This window comes from Neolamprologus multifasciatus, chromosome 22 (assembly GCF_963576455.1).
Source record: "Neolamprologus multifasciatus chromosome 22, fNeoMul1.2, whole genome shotgun sequence".
Taxonomy (NCBI): Eukaryota; Metazoa; Chordata; class Actinopteri; order Cichliformes; family Cichlidae; genus Neolamprologus; species Neolamprologus multifasciatus.
In genome coordinates, this window is record NC_140459.1 from 27,913,088 (window position 1) to 27,939,220 (window position 26,133).

At 39.7% G+C, this 26,133-nt stretch overlaps 1 protein-coding gene and 1 long non-coding RNA gene across 7 annotated transcripts in view; both read right to left on the bottom strand.

Moving 5' to 3' along the window:
• The window catches only part of LOC146493661 (uncharacterized), a 534,640-nt gene that overhangs the window by 114,879 nt on the left and 393,628 nt on the right, over positions 1-26,133 (bottom strand). The gene's annotated exons all lie outside the window — the stretch shown is intronic.
• The window catches only part of khdrbs3 (KH domain containing, RNA binding, signal transduction associated 3), a 194,610-nt gene that overhangs the window by 39,768 nt on the left and 128,709 nt on the right, over positions 1-26,133 (bottom strand). For 5 of the 6 annotated variants that reach the window (XR_014872004.1, XM_085149024.1, XM_085149027.1 and 2 more), the window contains exons 4-6: positions 18,007-18,153; positions 17,006-17,145; positions 9,343-9,523 (exon numbers count right to left, since the gene is read on the bottom strand). Coding sequence is in view for 4 of the 6 variants with exons in the window: in XM_085149024.1 (XP_085005150.1) it covers positions 9,343-9,523; positions 17,006-17,145; positions 18,007-18,153 (468 nt within the window). In the remaining 2 variants the exon portion in view is untranslated. The other variant, XR_014872005.1, reaches the window with a different exon arrangement.

A 26,133-nucleotide genomic window follows, 5' to 3' on the forward strand; every position in this document is an offset into this window, starting at 1 on the left:
CCATGCAATGGCACATCTATAGTACAAGCTCCAGTTCACTGCTGAGACCCACCAGCGGTCATGTAACCATTTAGATGACTCTCCTACTGCTCTACAATACGCAGTTTTATTTGTTTTTAAATTGCATTGTTGAATTCAATTTCCTTCAGTATGAGGAATAATAATTAAATGTGAAGATCTTAATAGAAAAATTATTCTGTTCCTGTGCTATCAAGGCTGCAGGGGGGTTCTGTAATCGAGAGTTAAAGAGTAGTTTTCCTCCTCATCAGCAACCAGTAGCCTCCATACTCTGCTGATGCTGCAATGTCATTCAGAAAATTTACTACAATAAAACAAATAGACTTCACCTCACAAATGCACTTTGTGGGTTCTATTAGACTAGCATTAGACTGCAAGGAAATGGTATTAATACAAAAAAAAAAAAGAAACAAAAGAAAGCACTACTTTTTTTTTTTAGCTCCTCACATTGCACTATATTTGTGCAATATTCCTACAGGGATAACTTTATCCCTTTTTATGTGTGTTCTGTATTGATTTCATATCATGTGGCAGCCATAGCAGCAATACATATCAATTTTCTTATACAAAATAAGTATAACATTAAAAGACAAGATGAAATTTATTTGTGCCAGGCTTTTATTAAAAGCAGGTTACAATTTCATTCACCTGTTACCAGAAAAAGACACATCCATGTTACAGATGAGCCTTTTTTTTAAGAAGAATGACTAAAAACATAGTGAATATAAAAATAATAAAATAGGCGGTGGTTAGAACATGTTATTTTAGTTTGAATGGTTCTCTCGTATGAAAAACTGTAATAAGTAACGTCTTAGTTCTTCGTGTTTCACATGGTTGGGAATCATTTCTTCATAATAGGAAGGGTTTACCTTACAATCCAGAGTTAGCCGAGATATGGTAGTAAAATTAGGGCTTTATTAATAAAACTGAACTGAATTCATTTAGAAACCCTGTGTTATTGTGAAAAACAATTCTAGTTTTCAGGGTTACAATATTTTGATAAAAATCCACAGTGATTGACATTTGTGCTGTTACGCCTACTAGTGAGATGGCAATACCCTGTGGCAAAACAGCATCTGCTGTAAAAAATCAAACAAACAGAAGCAGAACTGCCAAAAACTGTTTCTCTAATGAGGTTGACTCTATTTTTTCTAATTCACTATTTCTAACACGTCTGATTTTATTTTTTGTTTATGCTATTCATATATGTACAGCACTTTGTGAACGCTGGTTTTATTTTAAAGCACTTGATAAATAAAGGTGGTATTGTATGGCAATGGCCACATGAGCTCAGGAGATGGAGGTCATCTACTGATCGGAAGGTTCGTGGTTCAATTCCTGGCTCCCTCTAGTCTGCATGCCAAATATGCTTAGGCAAGATATTAACCCCAAGTTGCATCCATCGGAGTATGAATATGGTATTTAGTAAGCACTTAAAAGCATAGAAGACAGTGCTTGTGTGAATGGGTGAATGTGGCATGTTGTACAGAGTGCTTTGAGTACTCTGGGAGAGTAGTACAGCGCTATATAAGAATCTCCAAAAATTAGTCAATCCGCATACGATCCCATGTTAAAATCTCCAACTCAACACTATTAAAAACCATAACTACAAATGTCGTACAGCTTGATGTGTCTTGATGACTGAAGCTGTAGTTAGTCTATTACTGTAATTAATCTATTACTTACCTCTAATTAGCAGGTAATGCAACCACAGGGCCAATGAGACTGCTGACAATCTTGCTAGCGTTAGCTGATGACTTAGCTTCCTCTGGTATAAACAAAGTTCTGTAATCCAGTGTGGGAGCACCAAATTTACAAGCAGAGCTTTGAAAATGTATATTGCTCTATACAGTCCATGATGCACAAAGCCCTCTTTAACTATAGCAGATGCAGACCAAGCACAGCGGTTGCAGCGCTGGTAGACACTTTAATTAGGCTTCAGCACAAGCCCTTACCGCTAAGTCCTCATCTCGTCTCACTGGAGACTCTATCTAGGTGCTGTCCACTCACATTGGACAACGCTGACTGGTATTAAGGGCCACATTAAACTTTAACAATGGCATGTTATTGCCATTTATTAGAGCAGCTACTCTATAATTGAGTTACAAGAAGGCTGAGAGGCGAAACATGCCTGGTTTATAAATCACAGTGGCACATTTAAAATGATTCTTTTCACCGGCGTCTGTCACACAAAAAGCTTTTTAAAAATGGAGCACAGACTGTGATGATGGTTTCAGTGAAGCGATTATAATATCTGATGTGTCTGTACTGATATACCATTTACTCGAAATACCTTCCAGAGCACAATAGTGCGACAATACTGCAAAAGTGCCGTGTTTCCAGCGCTAAACAGGATTAGTGTGACAGTGAGAGGCTGAAGGGGGCCGGGGGTGGGGTGCAGAGACAGATAGGAGCTGTTCTCTCTCCCTCCTAAGTGAGTCTTTCATTTGAATGCTAGTGGATGGCTGAGAGGCGTGTTGTCAAAAGATAAGGACTGGCCTCTGAAGCCACTGAAGACTAACAGAGGGTCTGGCACTGCATGTTACAACAGGCGTATCACGGCCGCGGCACTGTGCTCTACAATACCACTGTAACAGATAGGATGCCACTGACACTCCGGCGCTGGATTTATTCCAAGCAGTCTTTCCTAAATCCAAATGAGTTCAGCGACGTGCAGCCCTCGCTTGACGAACTTTTCCCAGAAAGTGCACGCACGCCGTGGCCTGTGCTAAAGAGAAGGAAGAAACGCAACAAAAGGTGTCACAAAAACAAACAACAAAGTGAGAAAATTAAGCAAATGAAAAGAAGAAGGAAAGCTTTGTTGTTCCCAAGATGACTAAATTACGACACCATCTGTTCAAAGAAAAATGTCTTGCCTCCATACAGCTGTGCCACACACTGGTCTTAACTTTTTAACGATGAAGGCAAAACAACACCCCGTGATATTGCCGCGCCGAAAACAAATAAGCCAGTATTTGCAATCCTCGGTCATCTGTCTTGGTCAAAAATTTCTCAAAGTAGCTTTGTGTCATTTATTCAGCTTCTTCCTGCCAGCATATTTCAGAAAGCTGAACAGGCTGGAATTTGCTGGAGCTTTTCTGCTGCAGGGGTAGAAATACTACTCACGCTATCAGATTGAGGGTGCCAAAAAGTTGGCCTCATGCATCAAGTTGAAGTATCACTACCCCGTGTTACGCCTGACAAATGTTTTTCCTTCCGTTATTTTAACACCTTTGGTTTTGATCTTGGCTTAGTTTTAAATGAATTCTGTTCACACCTGCCAAGTATTATCAAGGGAATTCATGCCATCAATAAATTAGCCCTGAAGAAAAACATCTGCACACTGCAAATCACTCACCGCTTTCACTTCTGATGTAGCTCGACTATACGTGCTTATGCAGAACAGAGTCATGACAGGTAGTGGCAAGACTGTATTGATACAAGGACACGAAATATCAACATTTTAATTTGTTTAAAAAATTTAAATATTCTGGATTTTGAAAAATACTACAAACAAGAGAGCTCATCTCATGCACTTTGCTCCTGAGAAAATCGAACAAATGGCTCAGCTGAAAAACACCGGACACGCTTAGCTTGACAGAGCTCAGTCACAGGAGTAAAAGCAGGACAGTAGCCTCCCTGCATCTATAAAAAAATTAGATGATGCCTGATGAATGCATAAAAGTCTTTCACATTCTGCGACTGACTACAGCGACTACACGGTTGCCCACAGTTTGAGGCTGTTGCACACTCGAGAGCGCTTTTGATCTTAAGGCCCAGGTCACCTGATTGGTCGTAACTTTTCTGCAAACAGTTGCCATCCGACCATGTCGAAGGTTTCAAAATACTTGCTGTCTAATTAATAAATGCAAACAGTTTGCCAACATGTTGCCAACAGCCTGAATGAGTTTATGTCACTGAACACAACTCGGGGGGACTCGTCTCAACTGGCTGCCAGCTGGTTGTATTCTGGTTATATATAGAACAGATCACAGATGCAATAGTTAAATGTGATTTTCTACTTTAAATTTAGGCTGCTTGGGAACTTCCCCTAATGCACTGAACATTTCTTCTCCTCTCCCATTTTGCCCTCTCCCTCTTTTTTTGTTGTTCTTCTCTTTCCCTTTACTCCATAACTGGTCACAGCAGATGGTTGCGGCTCCTTGAGCCTGGTTCTGTTTCTTCCTGATAAAAGTGAGCTGCTCCTCTCCAGTACTTCCAAGTGCTTACTTATAGGTTTGGTTAGATTGTCCAATTCTGACCGTTTTCTCTCTAACAATGCAGGGCCTTTACCTTACAATATAAAGTGCATCGAGGTGACTGATGTTTTGAATTGGTGCTTTATAAAAAATGTGACATTAATTGAAGAGAGAAAGATATTTTGCTTCATGCGTGATAAAACCGTGCTGCTGGAGGTGCTGAATGAAAATCTGAGAATTCGTCAGTCTCCAGGCAATAAGAAAATCATTTTGTGGCAATATGTTGTCTTGAGGCATTTTTATCAGGCTAAAAAGAGAAAGAAAAAAAGGCAATACACAAAAACAAATTAGAGGCTCCACATACAAAAATAAAATAGTAGAGGATAACTGAAATTTTTAATTTGTGGTAGAAATTACAGATGACTCTCATTTGTTGGGAGCTAACAAAGAATAATTCAATTTTTTCTGCAATTAGTACAAATCACAGGTTTGGTCCCGTGTCGGGAGGATTCAATCCTATCTTCATGACTGGTCTTGCCTGCCACACCAGTTGGTTGCAGCTTCTTTGTTACTGTATCTAAAATATTTCCCTAACCATCACATTCAATGGTTAAAACTGCTACAAGGACAGTGAATTAGACAACACGATTCAATTAACAGTGCTTGGCTCTCAGCAGGACTCAACATGCGGAGAAGTGCCTGAGGGAGATTTTTTTGTTTTTTTTTTAATGCCACAGTAGTCAGCAAGGACTCACAATGCTCAGAACGGATTACTGTTCCTGGAGGATTTAACATAAACAATGCCAACCCACATGCATTGCACACTTTGTGGTCCTCTCACCCAAAGGAATTCAGCTACCGTGTGAACAGAAACAAACACAGTTTCTCTCGCGTACATCTCCAGCATGAAGCTGATGTTCTACTATTTCGGTTAGCCTCCTTGGATTCTGTTCCATATTGGCAATGCTGGAACGGAAAGATACCAGCCAGAGCCTCATTTCTGACATGGGAGTTACATCATGTTTAATTCTCCTCCAATGGGATTAGCAGCAGGTAAGACAGTGATCTCAATGCACTTAATGAATTACACAAAATGAGATTTGGCTGCAGTCACAGTAGGCACTCAAGACGGCTGGGGCAGCCAGGACTGGGACACGGGATAATGACATTTCCGTGATTTTGTTTGGTAACAGTTAGTTTCAGAGTAATTTGATACTGATGCAAGTAGAACCTTTAACAAAAGGTGCATGCTGACTGCATGGCGGGGCATCATCAAGACAAAAATCGCCAGGGGGTAATCGAGGTCTGGCTCTTTCTTCCTGAACAAGAGTGGAGAAGACGCCTCCAGTTGAACAAGTGTTCTGGCCCGTGGCGATGCCGAGCAGAGCACAACGGTAACGTGTATATGAGCAAAAGCTAAGCGGTGACAAATGAAAGCAGCGAAACATCCCTTTGTCATTTCATTGATGAATACAGGGGCCTATTTGTCAGCGGCCGACAGAGAACGCTTGCCCTGGGATAGTGATACATTCAGATAATACAGAGTAACTCATTGAGCCTCTAATTTGCAGCAATGTGCTTCAATTTATCATGTGGCAGATGTTGGGGGTCTTTTTTTCCCCTCACAAACAGACACACAGGTGCAGGTGTCGGGAAGGGAAACGGGAGGGGGGGGGACACAGTTTACAACTGTGACAATGATGGCAAACAGCTGGTCCAGGAGTCATTCTCTACGACCTCCACGCATTTGAATTGCAACCTCTGAATAAACCTGTCAGATGTGGTTAGGTATGGGCTGCTGGGGCAATTTTCCAATGCAGGCCACCTCCTCGCTCCTTCCCTCTGCTAAATATGCGATGCTGATCCCGGGGTCTCTGGGGAACTTGCCTTGACAGTGCGGCAGGAGACTCTCTTGGCAAATGCACAAAAGCCTCTGACTCTAAGCCTAATGTATTCATCTCTGGGAGCTGTTGATATTGCAGGTTACCATAAGACTGTAGGTAAGCTACAAGAACAGTCCACAATAACAGCTCGAAAAACACATTTCTACTGTTTACTGTAACAACTTACAGCTTAAAGTGAGGGAACTTCAGACTGATTTTTTTCTTTCCACAGGGATGTGAACTACTACAAAAACACATCTGGGAGAGACATCTGTGCCACATTTTGAGTATCAAACAGTTAATTTTCTGTACTCTGGTGATACCATCTTCACCGTTTTGTACCTTTGCTGCACTGATTTAAGGTGGAAGACCTACACATCACTCTCAGATATTTTTCGTGTTTCCTATAGACCGTGCTGAGTCGACACAATTACACAATTGTTTGTGGACGTAACCTCTTTAACTGTAAAAGTGTCTGACATTCATGTTATGGTGATTAACTTCATTCTTTAGCCTCTGAACCCAGATTTTTAGGCTTGTTAAGAATAATGTTGATTTCAGGTATGCAAAAGCTGACTGAAATCTAGAAGGGCACAAAATATTACTGTAAGATCTGTTAGCAAGCTAGCAACAGCTCGAGAAAAATTAGCCTAGTGGCTCCTCCATGATTATCAGCCTGCCTGCAAGTGAAGTCTACGCTGTAGAATGAGATGGAGGTAAGTAAAAGATTCTGTATATGAACTATGATGGTAACTTAAAATGGTAAACCACTGAAAAAGTATTACTCACTGGAATGACTCAGTCATTAACTGTGTTCTGGTAGCCTAACAATATACATTTTAAAGCTGTAAGGAACTTTTGATTTGACAGTCAACATTTTCAACACGTCTGATTAGTATTTGTGCAGCATTACATTAGCATATACATTAATAATAAATCAAAAATATTTGAATTAAAAATAAAACAAAATGAACGTCGTGCAATTATACTGCGTTATATTTCCCTTTTTTAAGAGGCATCTGAACCACCTAAAAATGGGAATTTGTGGGACTATTTGTAGGTAGATGGACCGCTGTATAATTTAAAGCTTTGAAGAAAAAATTGTAACTTTAATTTATATTTGTTTTAAAGTTAAGTGATAACATTAAGTATGTAGTATGAGAACTAATTGTGAATAACAGAAGAATTTGAAGTTCAAAATACATGCAAGAAGGCTGAAAGTAACATTTTTTTGGTTTCTGAAACTATTTTTCGCGGCTAAAGTATGCCAGAGACGGTGGATCTTAAATAGGTTACAGTTGTATGACACCCAAATGTAACATACTACCTCGAACATAGTCACATCTAGTTTTTTTCATATATGAGACAAGATATTGTGTGTGATCCTTGTTTTATTATTATGTTGCTCCAATATTGATAATTCAGAATTAGATATCAGATGCATACATTAAGGAAACAACAGAGGAGAGCTTACATTTCAAACTGAAAAAAAAGAGATCTTACTCTTAGGAGAAAATAATGATCCCATAATGTCCATTAATTAGTCACAGGCTACAAACTGAACTCAATTTTTATCCTGTATTCATTTAAATTCAAGCTAATTAGAACAAAGAACATAAACCAAATTAGCCTTTTTAAGTCTCTGTTTGCAACATAACCATTACAGTACAAACTGGAGGAATACCTTAGTAGTAAAAAACACAACAGTTCTGAGGCATAAGGGACAACACTGTAGTGTCAGTGAGACAGTGTACAGCCAAGTAACGTTGGTATACTTGGAAACCAGAAACTATACCAAGTATAAAAATATGCACATGAAACTCGTGTTTTCAGAGTTATGACTCTGAGAAGGAGTTCGATGTCTGACACACATTATAATTACACCTCCTTCAGCTATATGTCGCAGCATCTCCTGCTGCTGCCACGCTGATGAACAGACAGATCAGCAATGAAATTGCAGCAACTAATCTGCTGTTGTTTCCATAACACAAGCATGCATGAACACAGTGTTCACTATTCTTGGCTTCTTCCTCCAACTCTCCCACTCCCACTGGGGAAATGCACCTCACAGTTTGAAAACCTCTCATCCACAATAAACAGGTCATCCCCGGTGGAGAAAACCCCACTGCTGTGCTTTAAAATGTAATTTTTAAAACTAGATTCTACTCTTCATAGTATGGGGGTGAAACTGTCCAAAACAAACACCTCTAAAACTAAACAAACATTACAAAACAGATGGACTCAAAAGTGACCCATGCATTTTAAAGCCTAAATGTTGTGTTTTTGAAGAAAACCATTGACTATTAACCTGAGCTTCCCAGAAAGCACAATGTTATCAAGCTACATTCATAGAGAACAATCATAGACTACTTGGACACAAATATAGCTCAGTCGAAGATGGATGTAACCACTGTGATGTCATTGGTTGGTGTTCAGACTCATTGTTTGGGTTTTTTGCTGCTGCCGTGTTGGTTTGAACAGCAGTCCCCAACCTTTTTTGCTCCACGGACCGGTTTAATGTCAGACAATGTTTTCACGGACCGGCCTTTAAGGTGTCGCGTATAAATACAACTAAATAAAATGATACGACCGAGACAAAAACTGTGGTATTTTGTAAATATAATAATAAACACAAATTCACTGTGTAATTGTGTAACTTTATTAGCAGCGTCGTCCTGAGATGCACCAACAACATTGAGACTAACATCCTCCTCTCTGCCCCTTGATGCTCTGTGGTTGCTAACGTGTAAATACTTCGTTGAAAATAAGACACACGACTACAACACATGAAAAGACCCAGGGAAACCGAGTTAACGATAAAAACCGAGCCTCAACTCACGCGGCCCGGTACCAAACGACTCATGGACTGGTACCGGGTTTGAAGACCCAGCAGTGACCATATTTGGAGGGTGACGTGCCAGCCTCAAGTGGGCATCAGAGGAATAACAATTTCTCCAGTGGCTTCATTTTTAATCCCCAGAGATTGCCTCATGGAAACAGTAAGACGTAAACTTAATTGAATCTATATTTTTAATATAACATAAAAGTCAATCCAAATCTGAAATATTTCAATAAAACTCTCTCATTCTTATTTTTAAAACAAGTAGCACTCAGCCCTACACTATGTTAAAAATTTATTAAACTTCAATTTCACACACATGGACAGAAACGACAACACACAAACATATTTTTGCACACGTGCGCTCACTGCTGTGTTCCCGCATTCGATTGGAAATACTCACATATTCACCGTATGAGTCCTGGACTATGGGAGGAACTGGTCTGTACCCGGTGGCCGGGGGGGCCCCTCTGGCTCTCTGCACCCCTCGCCCTCTGGAGGACGGAACCCGGCTGGGCGGGGCTCCTCTGGGTGCGGCTCCTCGAGGCAGTGCTGCGTGCAGTGGAGGAACTCCTCCGCGACTCCTGACACGAGACACAAACATCCGCCCAGGTTTAGATGAAAGAGAAGAAGAGCTAATGCATGTTTTATATCTTATTAGCTTTTTTGGAGGCGACTGTAATAAATTCTGTAGATTACTGGAGGGAGGAATGGAAATGTGCGTCTAGCTGAGATGGATCAGATGCACAACACAACATATTCATATCATTTTTAAGGCAGTAAACGATACTGTTAAATGCATATCAGTTCACAGTATTTCATCTATCTCAGATGTCCATTGCATTCCATGTCTTCACGATGATGTGCTGTAATATATCATGTTTGCAGTGAAGCTGCCTCATCTACTTCCATTCCAGTTAGTGATTTCCTACATCGGCCAGAATGACTTGACTGCAACCGTAGCAATGAATTTGATACATTCGGCAGGCAGGTTATGTGTGTAGGTGGAGAGAGAGGAACAGCGAGGGTGGAGGGCAAGTTCTTCCAGTCGAGAAGAAGTGAGTCATGTCCATTACTCAAAACACAGCATGTCTTGTGGCTGAATTGCTTTCTTGTCTATTAAGGCAAATGTAGATAAAGAAAAAAAAGTACTTCTGCCTGTTTTATAATAAATGTATTCTACTGTGTTTGCTGATTTTCTAACTTGTCAGCCTGGAGAGTAAAGCACTGGTTAAAATTCTGCAAAAACTGAACATTTTTTTAAAATCTATTTCTTAGCAATGGTAGCTTTTGATATTTAGAACTGCCAACAACCGACTTCTGCCTTTAATATTTTAGTAGCCAAGCATGCCCATCACACGCGGCTCTGCAGCAAACGAGTGAGCGATTCTGATGACATCTGGAACACAGAGCCTAACTCGCACTGAAATCAAGACGGAAGCAAATTCAAGCTGCTCTGCTGGAAATCAAAGGCGGTCTGACCTTGTGGTTTGGTAAAAATGTTGCACGCGCTTTTTACATCGAATGAGCTTTCTTTTTAAAAGCAGTTAACTGATCTGGAGCAGCAGCAGAAAACCGCCAGGGGTCATTTTCTTTCTATGCTTTCCATTTCAGCTCCTTCTTCCCATCTTTTCTTTTTTGTTCCTGGTGAAACATCACAGATTTGGGGCAGGAAGACAGAGAGAGTGAAAAAAGACTAACCAGGATAGTAGGGAATGTTTACTTGATTGCAATTTGGCCGTCCTTAAGTTTAAATACTTTTTTAAAAAAATGATTCCCCTTTAAGAGCTGGATCCTTCTATTCCAGCAGCAGCTCCAGTCAAAGTTAGTGTAAAAAGGAACATCAATTACAAAGTCTCTATTAGATCGGCATCAAAAAAGCGTGCGAATATGGAAGAAACTGCATGCTACTTCCACCGTAGCAGCCTGTGGGACTCCTGTCTTATCACGCACAAATTAAGCATGGTAAATGCTAATTACAGTGTAATTTAAAACACAGCCAATTATATTCTGACTCTGAGCAACACAAACGCCCTTTCTTCGTGACCTTGTTTATCTCAAAATCTGATAAAAGAAGTGTGTTTTCTTTTCTAAACACAAAGAGCAAACAACACGACTGCTTTCTCTTTCTTTTTTTAAAGCGAGCGTTGAGCAAAGAGCGTTAAAGTCTCCTAATGGCCGTGAGTATTTTCATTTGTAGTCTTGTGAGGTCTCCAAGGAGCTGGAATTAGCGTGGGTTCACAGAGCTGGTACAGAAGCAAGCATCAACTGGAGATCATTTGCATTTAAAGGATTTTATGCAAATGAGGCTTTGCTTTGCTAATGTTTATGGACACCAGACATTGCATCACTGCACTCTGCTAGACACTATTTACTATCATTGTTGTTTTCCAATTAGAGGTGCTTGCTCACCGGCCTGACCTATTTCATCACACATGAATAGCAGTTTCGGGTAAAACATGACCTTTTAACATGGAACAAACAAACACTGCTATTCACAAAATGTACGTTGTTCGCTTAGCCAAAAGGTGGTACACACTCGCCTCAATCATGGGCTATTTCTGTGTGCTTTTTCACATGACCAGGGGAGTACAGTTAAATTAAGAAATAATGGTGTTAAATGTAAGTATAACATTTTCATACTACACTGACATGAAGCAATAACATTATGAATTATTATTCTGCACAATTCATACTTTCTGACGGTTTTCTGCTATATAATATTTAAGTAAATGTTAATTTAAATATACCTGATCTAAGAATGATCGTGGTATAGGAAGTAGTTTGGTTTAGTAAATTAATTTAATTGTTTTTGCCATCTGCTAACTCCTTTCTATTGGCTGTTCACTGTGGGACCCTGTACTAACGTGAAATGTGAGTATGTGGCACTGCCACCGACGGGATTAGAGTGTGGAACATAATGTAGCTCAGAATGAAAAAACATTAACATCACTTTTAGTTAGTTCCTTATTCTCAGTCATGGAAGCCCCAGGGGGTAAAACTACTGTGGGGCCTGCAGATGCTGATAAAAAGGCAATAAGACAGGCAATAAGTCAGTCTGCTATCAGTCTGCAATTGAATGGGGTCAAGTTGACAATTACATGCATTGTGCTGGTGGTAATATGTCACTAAACTGTGATAAACCAGTGAAATCTGTTTCTGTCTGTTCAATCTACAGACACAGAAATTCAGATTAAATAGAAATTCACAGTAACTATTTCCAATCTGATTTCAGCCAGACTGCAACATGCATCTGTCTGCCTTTATGAATTAGATGGGAATTATTCGCAAGACACGAGGCAACTTTAGCAACCACCTTGTGATCCAAAGGGGCTGATAAGAGCTGAGCTCACTACACTGTGCCACTTAGGCTACGTTCACACTGCAGGCGAAAGCGCATAAAATCCGATTTTTTTGACCCTATGCGACCCATATCCGATCATGGTATGACAGTGTGAACGGCACAAATCCGATATTTTCAAATCCGATCTGGGTCACTTTCGTATGTGGTACTGAATCCGATACATATCTGATGTTTCAGAAAGCGTCTGCTGTTTGAACGGTCATGTCGCATTAAATCCGTCTTTTACGTCAGTGACACAAGACAGACGCCAATTATCAGCGCCAGAGAAGCGCCCGATAAGACATCGTGAACGCTGCCTGGCCATCCGGTGAAACTGCTGGGAAGACAACGTTGGAGAAACGTGAACATTTTATTTGTACTGTATAATCTGCAGATTCTGACAGAAATCTGCAACTATCCTTTGAAGCACCGCTCCTCTCTAAAACAGCAATAAGGATCATTATTAGGTTATCTACATTATTATGTAAATAACAAAATAACTTAAAGCAAAAATTGGGAAACGTGAAGTCTCTGAAGTATTTATATTAAGGGCCATCAGTCAAACAATACTGTTTGCTCTGGGTCTAAACAGAGCGCGTTGTGTGTGACATCTTCTTTTGCGCATGCGGGCCGCTTTGAGCTTTCACACTAGAGCGCGTTTGCTGTCACATTTTATTTGTAGTGTGAACGAGCAGACAAAAAAATCGGATTTGATCTAAAAATCGGAATTGAGCACTAAGACCTGCAGTGTGAACGTAGCCTAAGGCAGTGGTTCCCAAACTTTTTTTGCTGGGCCCCCCTTGTTTTACAAGAAAAATGTTCGCGCCCCCCCTCGCGCGCACGCGCACGCACGCAAGAACACATCCTCCAACCACACACACCCATATTTTGCTCCATTGCGGTTTATTTCACACCTCAAACATTTAGTAAACAATTAAGCAAATACAAGTAATATGCAGGTAGCAAGAAAATAAACTAATAAAGTCTTTTATGCTACGTCGGCACCTACACGGGTATTTTTGAAAACGCAGCTGTTTCGTCCACACGTAAACGGCGTTTCGAATCACCGAGAATGGAGATTTTTTAAAACTCCTTTTTTGCGTTTATGTGTGGACGAGGAATATAGAGTTCGTCATGCAACGTCAAAGGTATGTGCCTTTTTCACGTCACGCTGTGCGCCACGTTATTGTTTACATGAGATGAATTGCAGAATGATGATAGAGACAAAATACTGTTAATCTGACTATCTGCAGGTTTTACACGCTTACATATACACGCAGTTACTGTCCCTCCATTTAGAAAGGCAGAGGCGTCACGGTGTAATTATTTTACATGTAGTTGTTTTTTTTTCCTGTGTAATAATATTCAACATTGCTATCAATACATTTTTCAAAAAATCCCTCTGCAAAATGGGTTCAAAAACATAAACAACTGTTGGATGCTGTTTGTCCGTGATTTGAACCGGGGGAACAAATCGTGGCAGGATCAGCCTGATATTATTTGTATCCCACTGTAACTTTACTGTATAAAGAGCTAACATCTCCAACGTGTCAGGAGTAGTTAGTCATTACAACAAGTGTTTGTGAACTACAAATCAAGAATGTGGGATACTGTTTGTCCGTGATTTAAACAGCCCAGCGCTGCTCCCGACAAAGGGAAAACCAATCCTGCAGGGAGACCTACCTCGGCACTTGTGCAGGTGAAATCAAAGGGAAGATATGCTTCACCATATTTTCTAGTCTTTGGCTTAGAATGAAGTTGGTTTGGAAACATATTCAGCGATGCTTCATCTCCTGCTTTGCGTTTGTGTGGGCGCCCCATGCTAGCAGTGTCCAAGCGTTGTTTTTGTTTTTTGTTTTTTCCCTTTTCATGCCGAGCCCCCCCTGAAATGGCTCTGCGCCCCCCCTAGGGGGCGGGCCCCACACTTTGGGAACGTCTGGCCTAAGGGAAGAGGAAGGGATAGTTATGTTGAAATACTTTTCTTACTTTTCAGTTTTCTTATGATTCTTAAATTATTTATTGTTGAATATTGTAAGATTTCATATATTTTGTAAATAAATTGCAAATAGTTTCAGCAACTGCAACCATGGGGAAGGCAAAACATGAACAGAGGTGGTTCAGGATTGTATTTTTGTTAAATGATGGATTGGCATCACCTTTGTGCTTTGTTGCATCTCATCTTGGCTTGGTGTATTTTAAAACGTATGTGTGTTTGCATATCTGCATTTCATTTCCATATTGCCACCCTGAAAAGGGTTGTTTAACCTTAAAACCCTACAATCATACTGTTGTCTATCACTGCAAAAAACAAAAAACAGTACAATCTCGATGCTCATAATGCACATAAGGCCAGATCACTCTCAGAAGAACAGCTTGATGGAGGATCACTAAGTAAAGTTTAAAAGTTTAGATTTGACAAGTCAACAGTCATGACTTTGTAGACTAACATCTATAACTATAACCAGCTGTGTAAACTGTAAAATGATAACATTTGCTATTAAAAAGTATTTAAAAATACAGCCCATGCTGCATCTATACTGTATTTTTGAATAAACAGGTTTTGTAAGACAAGTAAGGACGATGACTGTTATCATGGATCTAATTTATGTAACTCGTGATCAAACTGCAGCCTAGAGTTCAAACAGCCATACTCGTTACTGTAAGAGTAATGAAAACTTCCAAGAGTGAAAAAGCAATGTGAGTTCTACATCACAGCACATGTTCAAAAAGCTTAAGCATCAAGGAAAGGGATCTTTTCACCTTCCATGCACTCCCACTTTGTTTGAGAAAGTGAATTAAATTAAGGAAGAGCTAAAATGACTGTTGCCTGCAGGCAAACAAACTTAGCTTAGTTTGCCACAAATCAAACCAAATTTGGCTCATAGTCATAAACTCAGGAGACCTGCAGCAGCATGCACGGTGTGTGTATAGGGACGTGGAATGTTCTCCACTACATTTATTTTAAAATATTACTACAATGAGTTATTTTTCAGAATTACATTGCTAATATAGGTTGTATATATAATGTGTCATAATATTTAGCTAAACATTACACTATTGAGTAATTAATGTGAGGGCCTTTGATTTGATCTTTCTGACAGCAGAGTTGCTGAGTGAAGTAACAGAACAAGAAGTCAGACTTACTTCCAAGTTATTAGCTTCAAACTTCAAAAGTCTCAGCAAAATAATAAACATCAGTGCGTGTTGCTTTTGTGTGTAAAAACTGTTCATGCAGCAAACTTATTGTGTTGCACAAAATCCGACTGCACTTGCCTGTGGCCTGATGAAAAATACAGATTATTGACTTGTACTTTATTAAAGTGGGTGAGTTTGTCTGGCTTTGCCGTAAACAGATGCGCCAGTTGATCTCTTGCATTTACAAAAAGGCTGTTCAAGGAATGCTTGCTGCATTAAAGTACTGGTGCTGCTACCATGAGTGGAATAAAGCGTCTACAGCAGCGATCCAAATGTCTACAATGTATTTAGCCCTTCATATCTTTAACATTCAAAATGCAGAAATGTCTTTTTACATTTGTCTTTAATTATCTTATTTGACTGGAATGACAAATAAATGTAGCTCTTTATTAAATGATTAATATTTAGGATAAGCAATACCAAATTCTACCTCTAAAGCAATGGTTGATAAAAAGCACAGTTTTGTGCAAAAAGAAGAAAAACTTGTCTCCCTCATATTTGATGCTTTGCTTCTTTTGTTTGTGCCCGGTTAGTCTCCCAGAATACATTAAAAAAGCGTATAAATTCAAGGAATTAGCAGCTGTATGCAAAGTTCCACAGTGCCAACTTCAATTGATAACGGCACTGCGTTGGGTTTGCTGCAGCTACAGTTTCTCACTCTTCTTTTAATTCCTGCTGAGGTCTGCAGCCATTCTGCATGGTGTACTCAGAAATACCAGCGCTTATTTTCTGGCTTAAGAAGAACGTTTTTTGTTACAGTTCATTCTTTCAAAAAGTAAGAAACAACTTCCAAACTATTCAATAACAAGTCATATTACACATGAAGTCTTTGTCTGGTTTGTTGTGCTCAGTTTGATGCTTTGTCCTGTTGGAAAGGCGATAGATCAGTACAGACACATTATGATACACGTCTTTCTGGCAGATGCACCAACAAGTATAAATGGCAACCTAGGCTTTTTACAAGGGCTTTCAAAATGGCCTATTTAATCCTGTGTGTTTTGTTTTTTTGCTTTTTAATTAGGATAACAAAATTATTTTGTTACCTTTAGTAACAAATGATGGTACTCTGGTATCAGTACTGAAAAGCCGTATTAGCCCGTGAGGTATTATTTAATTAAATCAAGAAGTAATTACACTCACTCTGCTATCACAGCTGAGATTTCAGTAAATCCAACCCAGACTGCATTTGAAAAAATACCTAGGCTCGCTGTCACATCAGAGATTCAAGAGACATAAGAAACATCCACTGTCTACCTTGTATTGCAAAAGTTAAACAAAAACACCAGATATTTCTTGTGTTGTTAGACACAGACGGTCAAAATGTGCTTTAATTCTAAATAGAGACATTAACTCATAAAATGCAACTGGATACTACATACATCTATTTATGGAGAAATAGATAAAGAGCCTTCCCAGTGGCTCTTTATCTGTAAATAATACTCAATCCCCAGATGATCTGAAATGCACAACATCTTGCACATAAACACAAACACACACACACTGTCACACACATTTGGGCACAGGTTACCTGGGAGGCCCCGGAACAGGTGTCCCTCTTCCACGGGCGGCTGACTTGCCCCTCACTGATGGCACCTTGGCATCCTCGGAGCCGCCGTTCAGGTATGTGAGCTCCTGCAGCTGGGCCTGTCTGATCTCATCATTGTAATCCTGCACACAGAGAGGCATCATGTTCACACTCACACACACACATGCGTGCGTGCAGACGGCAATAGACTCGCTTTCAATTACACTGTATTAAATTACGTCCTTTATCTCCAGGGCTACAGCCCCGGGAATATCTAATTAATATACTTTACAGTACTGCCGTGACCACCGTTCCTGAGGCAGCAAAACATTTCAGATCATTCCTGTTGATAAATCCTCGGGACCCAGCTTGACTTCATCTTCTCACACAGCTGCTTTTTGCCTCTAACTTAAAACGGTATGGAAATATGGCTTTAATCTTAAAATGACTGATATGATTGTCATGTGTCCGCAGTATCAGTGTCTACACTTTATGGCAACTTTGAGATGAGAAGGTAGCCAGGGGGGACGGGACTGCCTATAATTAATGACGAGATGTAAATCATTGGAGCTCTGAGTATTGGAGACATCATTCATAATGAATGAAGAGTAAATAAGCTCCATGCTGTATGCTGCTGCCAAGGAGGGTTTGGCCCATGCAGAGAGATTCCCTCCTGTGCTCTTTTATTCCTCTTATACCCACGACTTCCCACACAGGATCACACACTGAATCACACACACATACACACACTTGGAAGACCCTGACAGAATTATAGTAGAAGTTACAAACAAAGGGAGACAGTGAAAGAGCGACTCATCTCTGCTGTTATTCACTCACTTCGCTGTGGACAGACTGAAATGAGTTGGCTGGGGCCAAAGAGCAGCTGGAGAGAGATTCAGGAGGAGAAAAAAGTAAAAGCCAGAAGAGGTGTGTGTGTGTGTGTGTGTGTGTGTGTATGTGTGTGTGTGTGTGTGTGTGTGTGTGTGAGCAGAAAGAGAACATACTGGTATGAGAAACTTCTTGATCTCCTCCAGAGCGTGACCCATCCTGGCGTACGCCTCGGCTGGTGGGGCGAAGATCTCAATGAGGACGTGCAGGTCTTCGTTCAGGTGATGATATTTGGCCTCGCCGCTCTGCCGTAGCTCTTCTTCCTGATGCCACAACAAGAAAGAACAACCGTTTGTTATCACGTATTGCTTCTCTGAACAATAAGACTGAGCTTGCTTCCACTGCAAGGAACATTCACCTTCCTGTAACGATTTCCATAACTGTTAACATAATGAGGTTTGATGCTTTGCTCCTGCAGTTTAAAAACTTTAGCCAATGGGCATTCTTTACAATCTCCTCAGCTGTCACATTTAGCTGATTGTTTTTGTCCCATCTTCATTACTAATGGGCGGAATTGATGTGCAGTGCATGCTTATGCCGACATCTCTGCTTGTTGCATTTTGGCTCATTTATGTGATCGCTGTCACTTCATTAAAATAAATTAAGCAACTGGGAGGAAATGAAAGTTTTGATTTATAATTGATGGAGTGCAGTATTGATTTCTGTAAAACAGGCTTATGTGAAAAATTGAGAAGTCATTTAGAAAAATCATTTATACAGAAAAAAGTTTTTTAATTTAAATCTTTCGCTCAGTGTGTAGTAGAGGGGTGAATCTAACATCCCCGTGCTGGTGTTTGTCCCAGATTATTATAATAATGTTGGTTCGGATCACACTGCAAATGACCAATCACGTTACTGTGACGTCATAGCTTTGCATCTTAATGGGGAAAAAAAAAAATTCAGTTTTATTTACATAATGCCAAATCACAATAACAGTCGCCTCAAGGTTCTTTATATTGTAAAGTAAAGACCAGACCTATAATAAAATATCCAGAGGGTTTTCGGCCTACTGCACATTCACCTCCTCATCTGCATACTGAGTTAATAGTGGAAACATCTCTTCCAGTGCAAAACCAGCAACACGTGTCTTTATTTCCCACAGAAAGGCAGCTTTGGCTAAAGGCTAGCCATTAGGGCTTCAGAGGTGTAGCACCAGCATCCTTCTCCTCCTCTACTGGTGGAGCTGTTGGCTCAACGTGTTTCCTTAAAATGTGAGCTTTTTAGCATCTAACGGACATGTAATAGTTCTGCCATATAACAGTGACGCTATCTGCTATTTTGCTAGCTGATCTTAACAAGATAACGGATCACAAATGTAGGACTGGATACATTCCTACTACGCAGCTGCTTGGCAACATGTCAGACAGAGATGACACACGTGTGAAAGCATGATGGACTTTTGTTCTTCCACTGCAAAAATTGACTTTTTTTTCTTATTTTTTGTGTAAAAATAAAATACACTCTTAACAAGCAAGTTTTGCACAAGAAAATTAAGCTTGTTCTAGGAAAATATTTTTCTCTATAAGATATTTCAGCTCATATTGAGCCTTTTTCCCCCCAGTTACAGGGTATGGTAATGGTTTGGCTAAAATTACAGAATAAGAATACGATTACTTTTCTTATTTCAAGAGTAAAGTCACTTAAACAACTTTTCAATTCAAGAAATGTACTTAATGGGCGCTGGTTTAGCTCACTGTGTTGAGCGGGTGCCTGCATGCTGCATGGCTGACAGCCTGTCTTCCACTCTTTCTCTCCCTCTGTTTTCCTGTCGATTCTTCACTGCCCCTACCAATAAAGCCAAACAAAGGCCTAAAAAAGAAATATATTTAATGACACTAAAGTTTGTCCTACAGTTAGCTTCTTGTTTCTTCTTGTTTATATGAAAATCTAAATTAAGCTGTAAAATCTTAAGTCAAATTTTCTTCAATTAAGCGTAAATTGTAGATAGTCTTGTCCAGTTAAAAGGCATACAGAAGTTAGAGTCATTTGCTAGTTTTAAGGATTCTAGCAAAAAAACTTTTGCTTCCCTATTGGCAGATTGTTTTTGTCAAAACAAGTTAATTTTGTCAGATTTAAGAATATTTGGCTTACTTCATGTAGAGCTGTTTTTTCAGTGTCTCATACAATGAAAAGAAATCTACAGTACTGGACGCTGCCAGACGCTCATGTGCTAATGCCTGAAGTTCTTACCCTGTCAGTTTTTTTGGATTTGATGAGCACCTTGAACAACGAGACATAAAACACTGACTCTCACAGACTGAATTGGTTGAATGGCAAGATAGACAACATGGAGGTAGTGTACTTTGCATTGCAAAAATAAACTATATGGTATCTGCAAAATCAATATTTTGTGTCAATCTAAACCAAGAATAAAAATAGACTGACTCTAGACTTCTTTTTCTCCTCCACCAATATTCCCCTGCGCTGATATCCTGTCCCTTAGCACAGCGCTAAGGTTAAACTCAGATTGTTGACCTTGTAGAATCAGCGTTAGTACAGCCTGGTATAAAATACTGTATGAATTACACAATAAGTCCTTTCATTAAGTTATCAATATGCACGTTACATTAGAAACTATAATCTTTCCCATGCTTTGACCTTTTTGTGTCACTTAATCCTGTAAAGTAACCGAAAGCTTAAAATGCACTGACAAGACATGCAAAATGTTCCTAAAGTTGTGTGTGATTTATGCACGTGATTTCACATTAACTAGTAAGACTTAACATTGAGGTTTGGATGAGACAGACACACAGGCAGACACTGCATTTCATTCCCTCTCTCCCACATGTTGTTTGAGAAGAATGCACTACTGTGCAAATCTCTAATTCTCAGTTTATGTCATATCTTTTTCAATTTAAAATGATGTTTGGCAATCATAGAAGACACAGCCAATGTAAAGAAATATAACATTTAAAAAAAAGTTAACAAATAAATAAATCACCATCTATCATCCTCTGAGCAGACACAACCAACAAGCAAATGTGTGTTTTCCCTGTGACACGCCGGCTCCACAGTGGCACTCTGAGAAGCTCCGGTTTGAAGCGCACATTTGACTTATGCGAGACGATCTTTTATAGAATATCAAGGTCACCTTATTGTTGACAGCGAGTTTCCCAGATTACTGTCACATGTAACAAAGAAAAGTGCCAAATCCTCTTAAGGGAAAGGCTACAATCCCATAAAAATGAGTAAAAGATTAATATATTTGTATCACCATAGTTGATGATTAATATTCTTTTGGCGACACAAAGGTCACCAGCAAATTGCATGCTAATCCATCACATAGTTGTGTACATATTTCATGCAAGAGTCGAAGTGTCAACCTCATGGCTGAGCTAAAAGAAAAAACGCAATGGATCAGGAAAGGATTCATCCTCTGGGACCACAAAAGTCTGACAATTTCACGTAAAATCTGTTATGTTAGCATGAACCAAAGCAAAGAACAGAACCATTTGGTCAGAGAAAGTACTCGGATTAGTTGTATGAGCTATTTACAATTCACTGATCCACTCTGATTTTCAAATAAAGAAATTTATGCGCAAGTTCAGCAAAGAGGATCTGTAATCACTCATCTGCCTGCACTCCTGTTTATTAAAGCCTCTAGTCGATTGTTTATACCACTTTCACTTCCCCACACCGTCAACTCAGTGCTCTGCCTTTCATTCGTGCAGTCTGCCTCTTCTCCGTTTCCACCTCACCCTGTTCACTCAGACCCCCTGCAAGCCTCTTCTTCCTTTCCAACACCACCAGCGTCTCGACATCAGGGGGTCCTGTCCTAATTCCTGTCAATTCTGGGACTCAGAGTCTTGTTAATCAAATTCTCCACCTCAATAAATCATGTTCAGTTCTTCCAAATCATGTCTTCTTATGGAACAATCTTGTGGTGGGTGAAACATTATTTAATTACTCGAAAATATACCAGTTCAAAATAACGGTTTACTAGTCCTGGACCTCACATGACGGCCTTCATTTTATGTATAACACTTTAACCTGCAACACTTTTTCATGGGCTCGCCTGAAAGAGCTTGCATTTGTTGTTTACTTCCACCCAAACCCCTGAAAGCACAGCAGATGTAACTCGCTCCTCTCTGCCACGAGCCTGCGAGAGCACGGCGCATTCAGGCTGCAACAGAAAAGCATAACATGTAAACAGAGGGGCCGCACAGGCCATTCAGACCAGACAGAAACAGGCCAGTATCGTGTTATTGATAGCGAGAAATAGGACAGCAAAAAACCCCAAATGTCTCTGACCGCATCGCACAAAGGAAACAACAGGTTTGGCGTCCCAGTTTTTCCCTTTCAATGAAAAAAAGAGAAGAGAAAAAGGCTTCTCTAGGGCACTTCCAATGGTGGCAGCTTCCTCTTCTCCCTTCTCTCTCTCTCTCTCTCTTTCCAGCGTCACGCAAACCAGTGTCTCTGATGTCACCTAATTATAAATAACCTTCTTTTAAGAGTGCCTGTGGTATGTTAATGATATGTTAATTTCGTCCATAAATCTGTGCTTTACGAGCAGAGGGCTCCTTTGCTCATAGCACCAGAGCTGCCGGAGCTGCTGGTGTTGTGCAGGGAGTGTGAGCGGGGTGTTGGAAAGAGGCAACTGCTCACAGATCTGTCTCTCCTCTTCCCTTTCATGTGCTCCTTAGTATATTTGCATGAAAAAACATATGAAAAACAATCATTATCGAAGTTCTTTTAACTCAAAAAAAAGTCTAGGGCGTGTCATCTGAGGACTTTCTATTTAAAAATTGTTCTTTTTCCGAATACTCTGTCTTAACAGTCCATTTAACATGCAGTGTCATTGTTACACCTCGTGGATGGTGGCCACATCAAATGCATATGATATTGTAGTAGTTTTCATACATTGGGTGGCCTTTCTCAGGGCTGATGAGACACATAAGTGATGCAGCAGAGTCCTATAGCAGCTCAGCAGCCCGCAGCAGGAGAATACGGCTGTCGGCTTTTTATATCTATAGGCAGCATCTTCCTTCTGTTTACATTTTCTTCCTCTATAAATCTGCTTATTGAAAGCTGTTCACCCTGGTAACACGAGGCCACACAACACTGTGGACGTAGGAACTCCAGCAGCAGGAGCTTAGTGGTAAAAAATAACACCAAGCTTGGAATTGAAATTCACATTCAAATGAAATATTCAAGAACAGACAGTGAAAAATTCTATTATTCTGTGTGCGTGACAGGTGGGGTGAACTACACAGCTCTATCAGCCTTACTCATCTGCACTTCTGACAACCAAAGTGGCTTATAGACACACCAGATTTCTTCTTTAATGTGACAAACGTGTACTTACATATAGTCTGAGGAAATGTGTCTCCCAACAATAGCTGTCTCACAGCATAAAGGCGCACCGCCTTAGCCAAAAAGAGCGAGAGCTTATCTCTGCCGTACTGGTTTTCTATTACTGGTTACCAGGGAAGTTTGAAATGATTTGAAGATTATTCTCATTTAAAGTTACTGAAATGATTTGAACCAGCTAGTATTTTAACCTCCAGATCTCTGAAATCTGCTGCTGAATGTCTGGTTCTCTTTGCTTTACACAGGAACATTTTCTAGTATTTTCACCATTGTCACTCTAAATATCTCCTAATACTGTTAGACCAACATGTCCTCAGTTCTCTGAATTGGTGAGTTTTTGTAATTTTGCCTCTGTGCAGCAACACAGTAAATTTTAAATCTCACAATCAAGAAGTAATTGAAGTGGACACTTTGTAGCAAAAGTATTACAAAAGAGTGTAAGAAAACTACAATTTGGGTGAGTAGTTAAGAAGAGGATATTTACCATAACTACACAGCTAAACTCCTAAACAAAAGGAACATGCTGCAATATTTATCTAAATAACAAACACAGGGCACCAATTTTACATCAGGAACCAAATGATCCATCATTATTCTCATTCTGATGGTCAAATTGCCATTGAGGCACATAAAACTAGCTTTCTTTTGATTAATGTTAGCTGATGATCGCTAGCCTGATAGCACGAATTAAAAAAAACAAAAAAAAAAAGTAAAAATTAAAAAAAGAAATTGCCGCTACCAGCTAACCTTAGCTTGATTGCCTGGAAACGCTGTTGTCACTAAAAAATATTTGAAGCCAAACTGTTTTTTGTTGCTGTTGTTTTGTTTTGTTTTTTGTTTTTTTGTTTTTTATAAAGGAATGAATGAACTGAGGAAAGAGCAAGCATAAAGCATGAGGCCTTACCTTGCAAGCAGCTGGTTTCTCATGAGAGCAAGATTGCTTCAGTCCATCCTGCCAGACATCATGTTAGCTGAGCAAGAGCTTGAACCAATTAGCATTCTAAGTGAGTGAGTTGCAGCTACTTTTTTGGAAAGTACCTTTTTTCAATTCACTTTAACCTCCTAAGACCCGAACTCTTTCATGTCATGCATTTTTAATTTCTCTTCGCTATTTGGGTTGATTTGGACCTGATGAATGTAAAAACAAAGAATTACCAGTTTGTTTTTTACCTGATTTTTGTTTCTGAGAGAAATGAGATCCACATATGAAGACATTCGTTGTAAATTCCGATAGACCAGTGGCAGTATCAGGGCTCGCAAAATCGCTAGCCCGACGTCCCGGGGCTAGCGATTTTTCCAGTCGGGCTACCAAAATCTAACTCAGCCCTGCCCGTCAGGCTATCATAGGAAGGAAAATATATGTCTATGCTTTTGCATTCTTTCGCCAATGTAGCTGAGTAATTATGTCATTGGCATCGGTGAGCCACTGTCAATATGTGACATATTGAAATCGCGTTTGAATTTGCGCTTGTTTTTTTTGCTTTCACTTTCATTTTGCCATCGCGCGAACGGTGTGTAGAGAGCAGCAGCACTGATTGGTAAGTGACGATTAATTGCGCACCAATTCCTGACTTTGTCTTATCACTCATTAGCTTACTATTCAAACATGACAAGTGAAATCTCTGGCAGCAAGCTTAAACATGTGAGAGGTTGAGTGCGCAAAGAATCGCTGACCATTATGTAAGTACGTGTGTAAAAGCAGCAGGATTTACGCTGGTATTTTAGTTCTGCTGAGCCAAATAAGACAGGTCAGGGTGAAGAAGGGGCAGCCAAAGAAAAGCTTACCACAAAACGGAAAAGTTATGACAAATCAGACTATGAGGCAAAAAGAAAGCGCAGCTTTATGGTTTCATGGACAAAATAATTTCTGTGGCTGGAATATGATGAGCTAAATAACATGATGTTCTGCCAGGTGTGTTGTGAGTTTCATTTGATTTCTGAGTCGACAAGCGCCTTTGTTACTGGGAACAGTAATTTTAAGAAAGACCCCGTCAGAACCCATGAGAAATGCATTATTGCCCAGTCTGCAGTATCTTTCCCAGAACAAACAGCAATTGCAAAAAACATACTAAAAATAAACCAAGCACAACAAGAACTCCTGAAAAATCTGTTTAGAACAGCATGCTATGTTGCAAAGAGTGAACTACCACTGGCAAAATTTAGCAGTCTTTGCAAACTTCAAAAAGCAAATGGCCACGATCTTGGTTCCACTTGCCTCTTACCCGTGACTTCAGTGGAAATTTCAGATTCAGGATCTGACACAGACTGATTCATGTTCTACACAGTTCTTACAAGTTCATAGAAATGTCTGTTCAATTTGAACCAAGTATTTGAGTTGATGATTGTAATTTTTATACAGTTGTTGTAATTTTTATTTTAACATTTTTTTTTGATTAATTTTTGTTTCCATTACAATATTATACTTTAATGTATAATACTGTAATGGAAACAAAACATAGAAAAAATTGCTTTATTTTTTATTCGGGCTACTTAAATTTATTTTGGGCTACCAAAAACTGAAGAATGCCTGCCAAAGGGCTACCAGAGATTTTGAAATTTTGCGAGCCTTGAGTATAATGTCCTTGTAAGTGGATATCAGGCCCTTGTAGAGCAAAATTTAGTATTTTGGTCTAGACAACCCAAAATGTGATGTCCACATATGTGGACGCCAGGTCCTAGGAGGTTAAGATGCCAGCTAGATTTCCCGTTTAAAAGTCCAGTTCTGTGAGTGAACAAAAGGATGATTTTATATGTGACTTTACGTTTATTTAAAATCGTGGCTTTATTTTGCTATATAGTGTTTGTGCACTTAAAGTAAATAAAAGTTTAAGCACTCTAACCCAAAGCGTCTTGCAGGGTTTTTAGAACACTAGGGTACAATACAGAGCAAAATAAATCATATAAGTCTACAGAGTCTACTGCACAATGCTTTG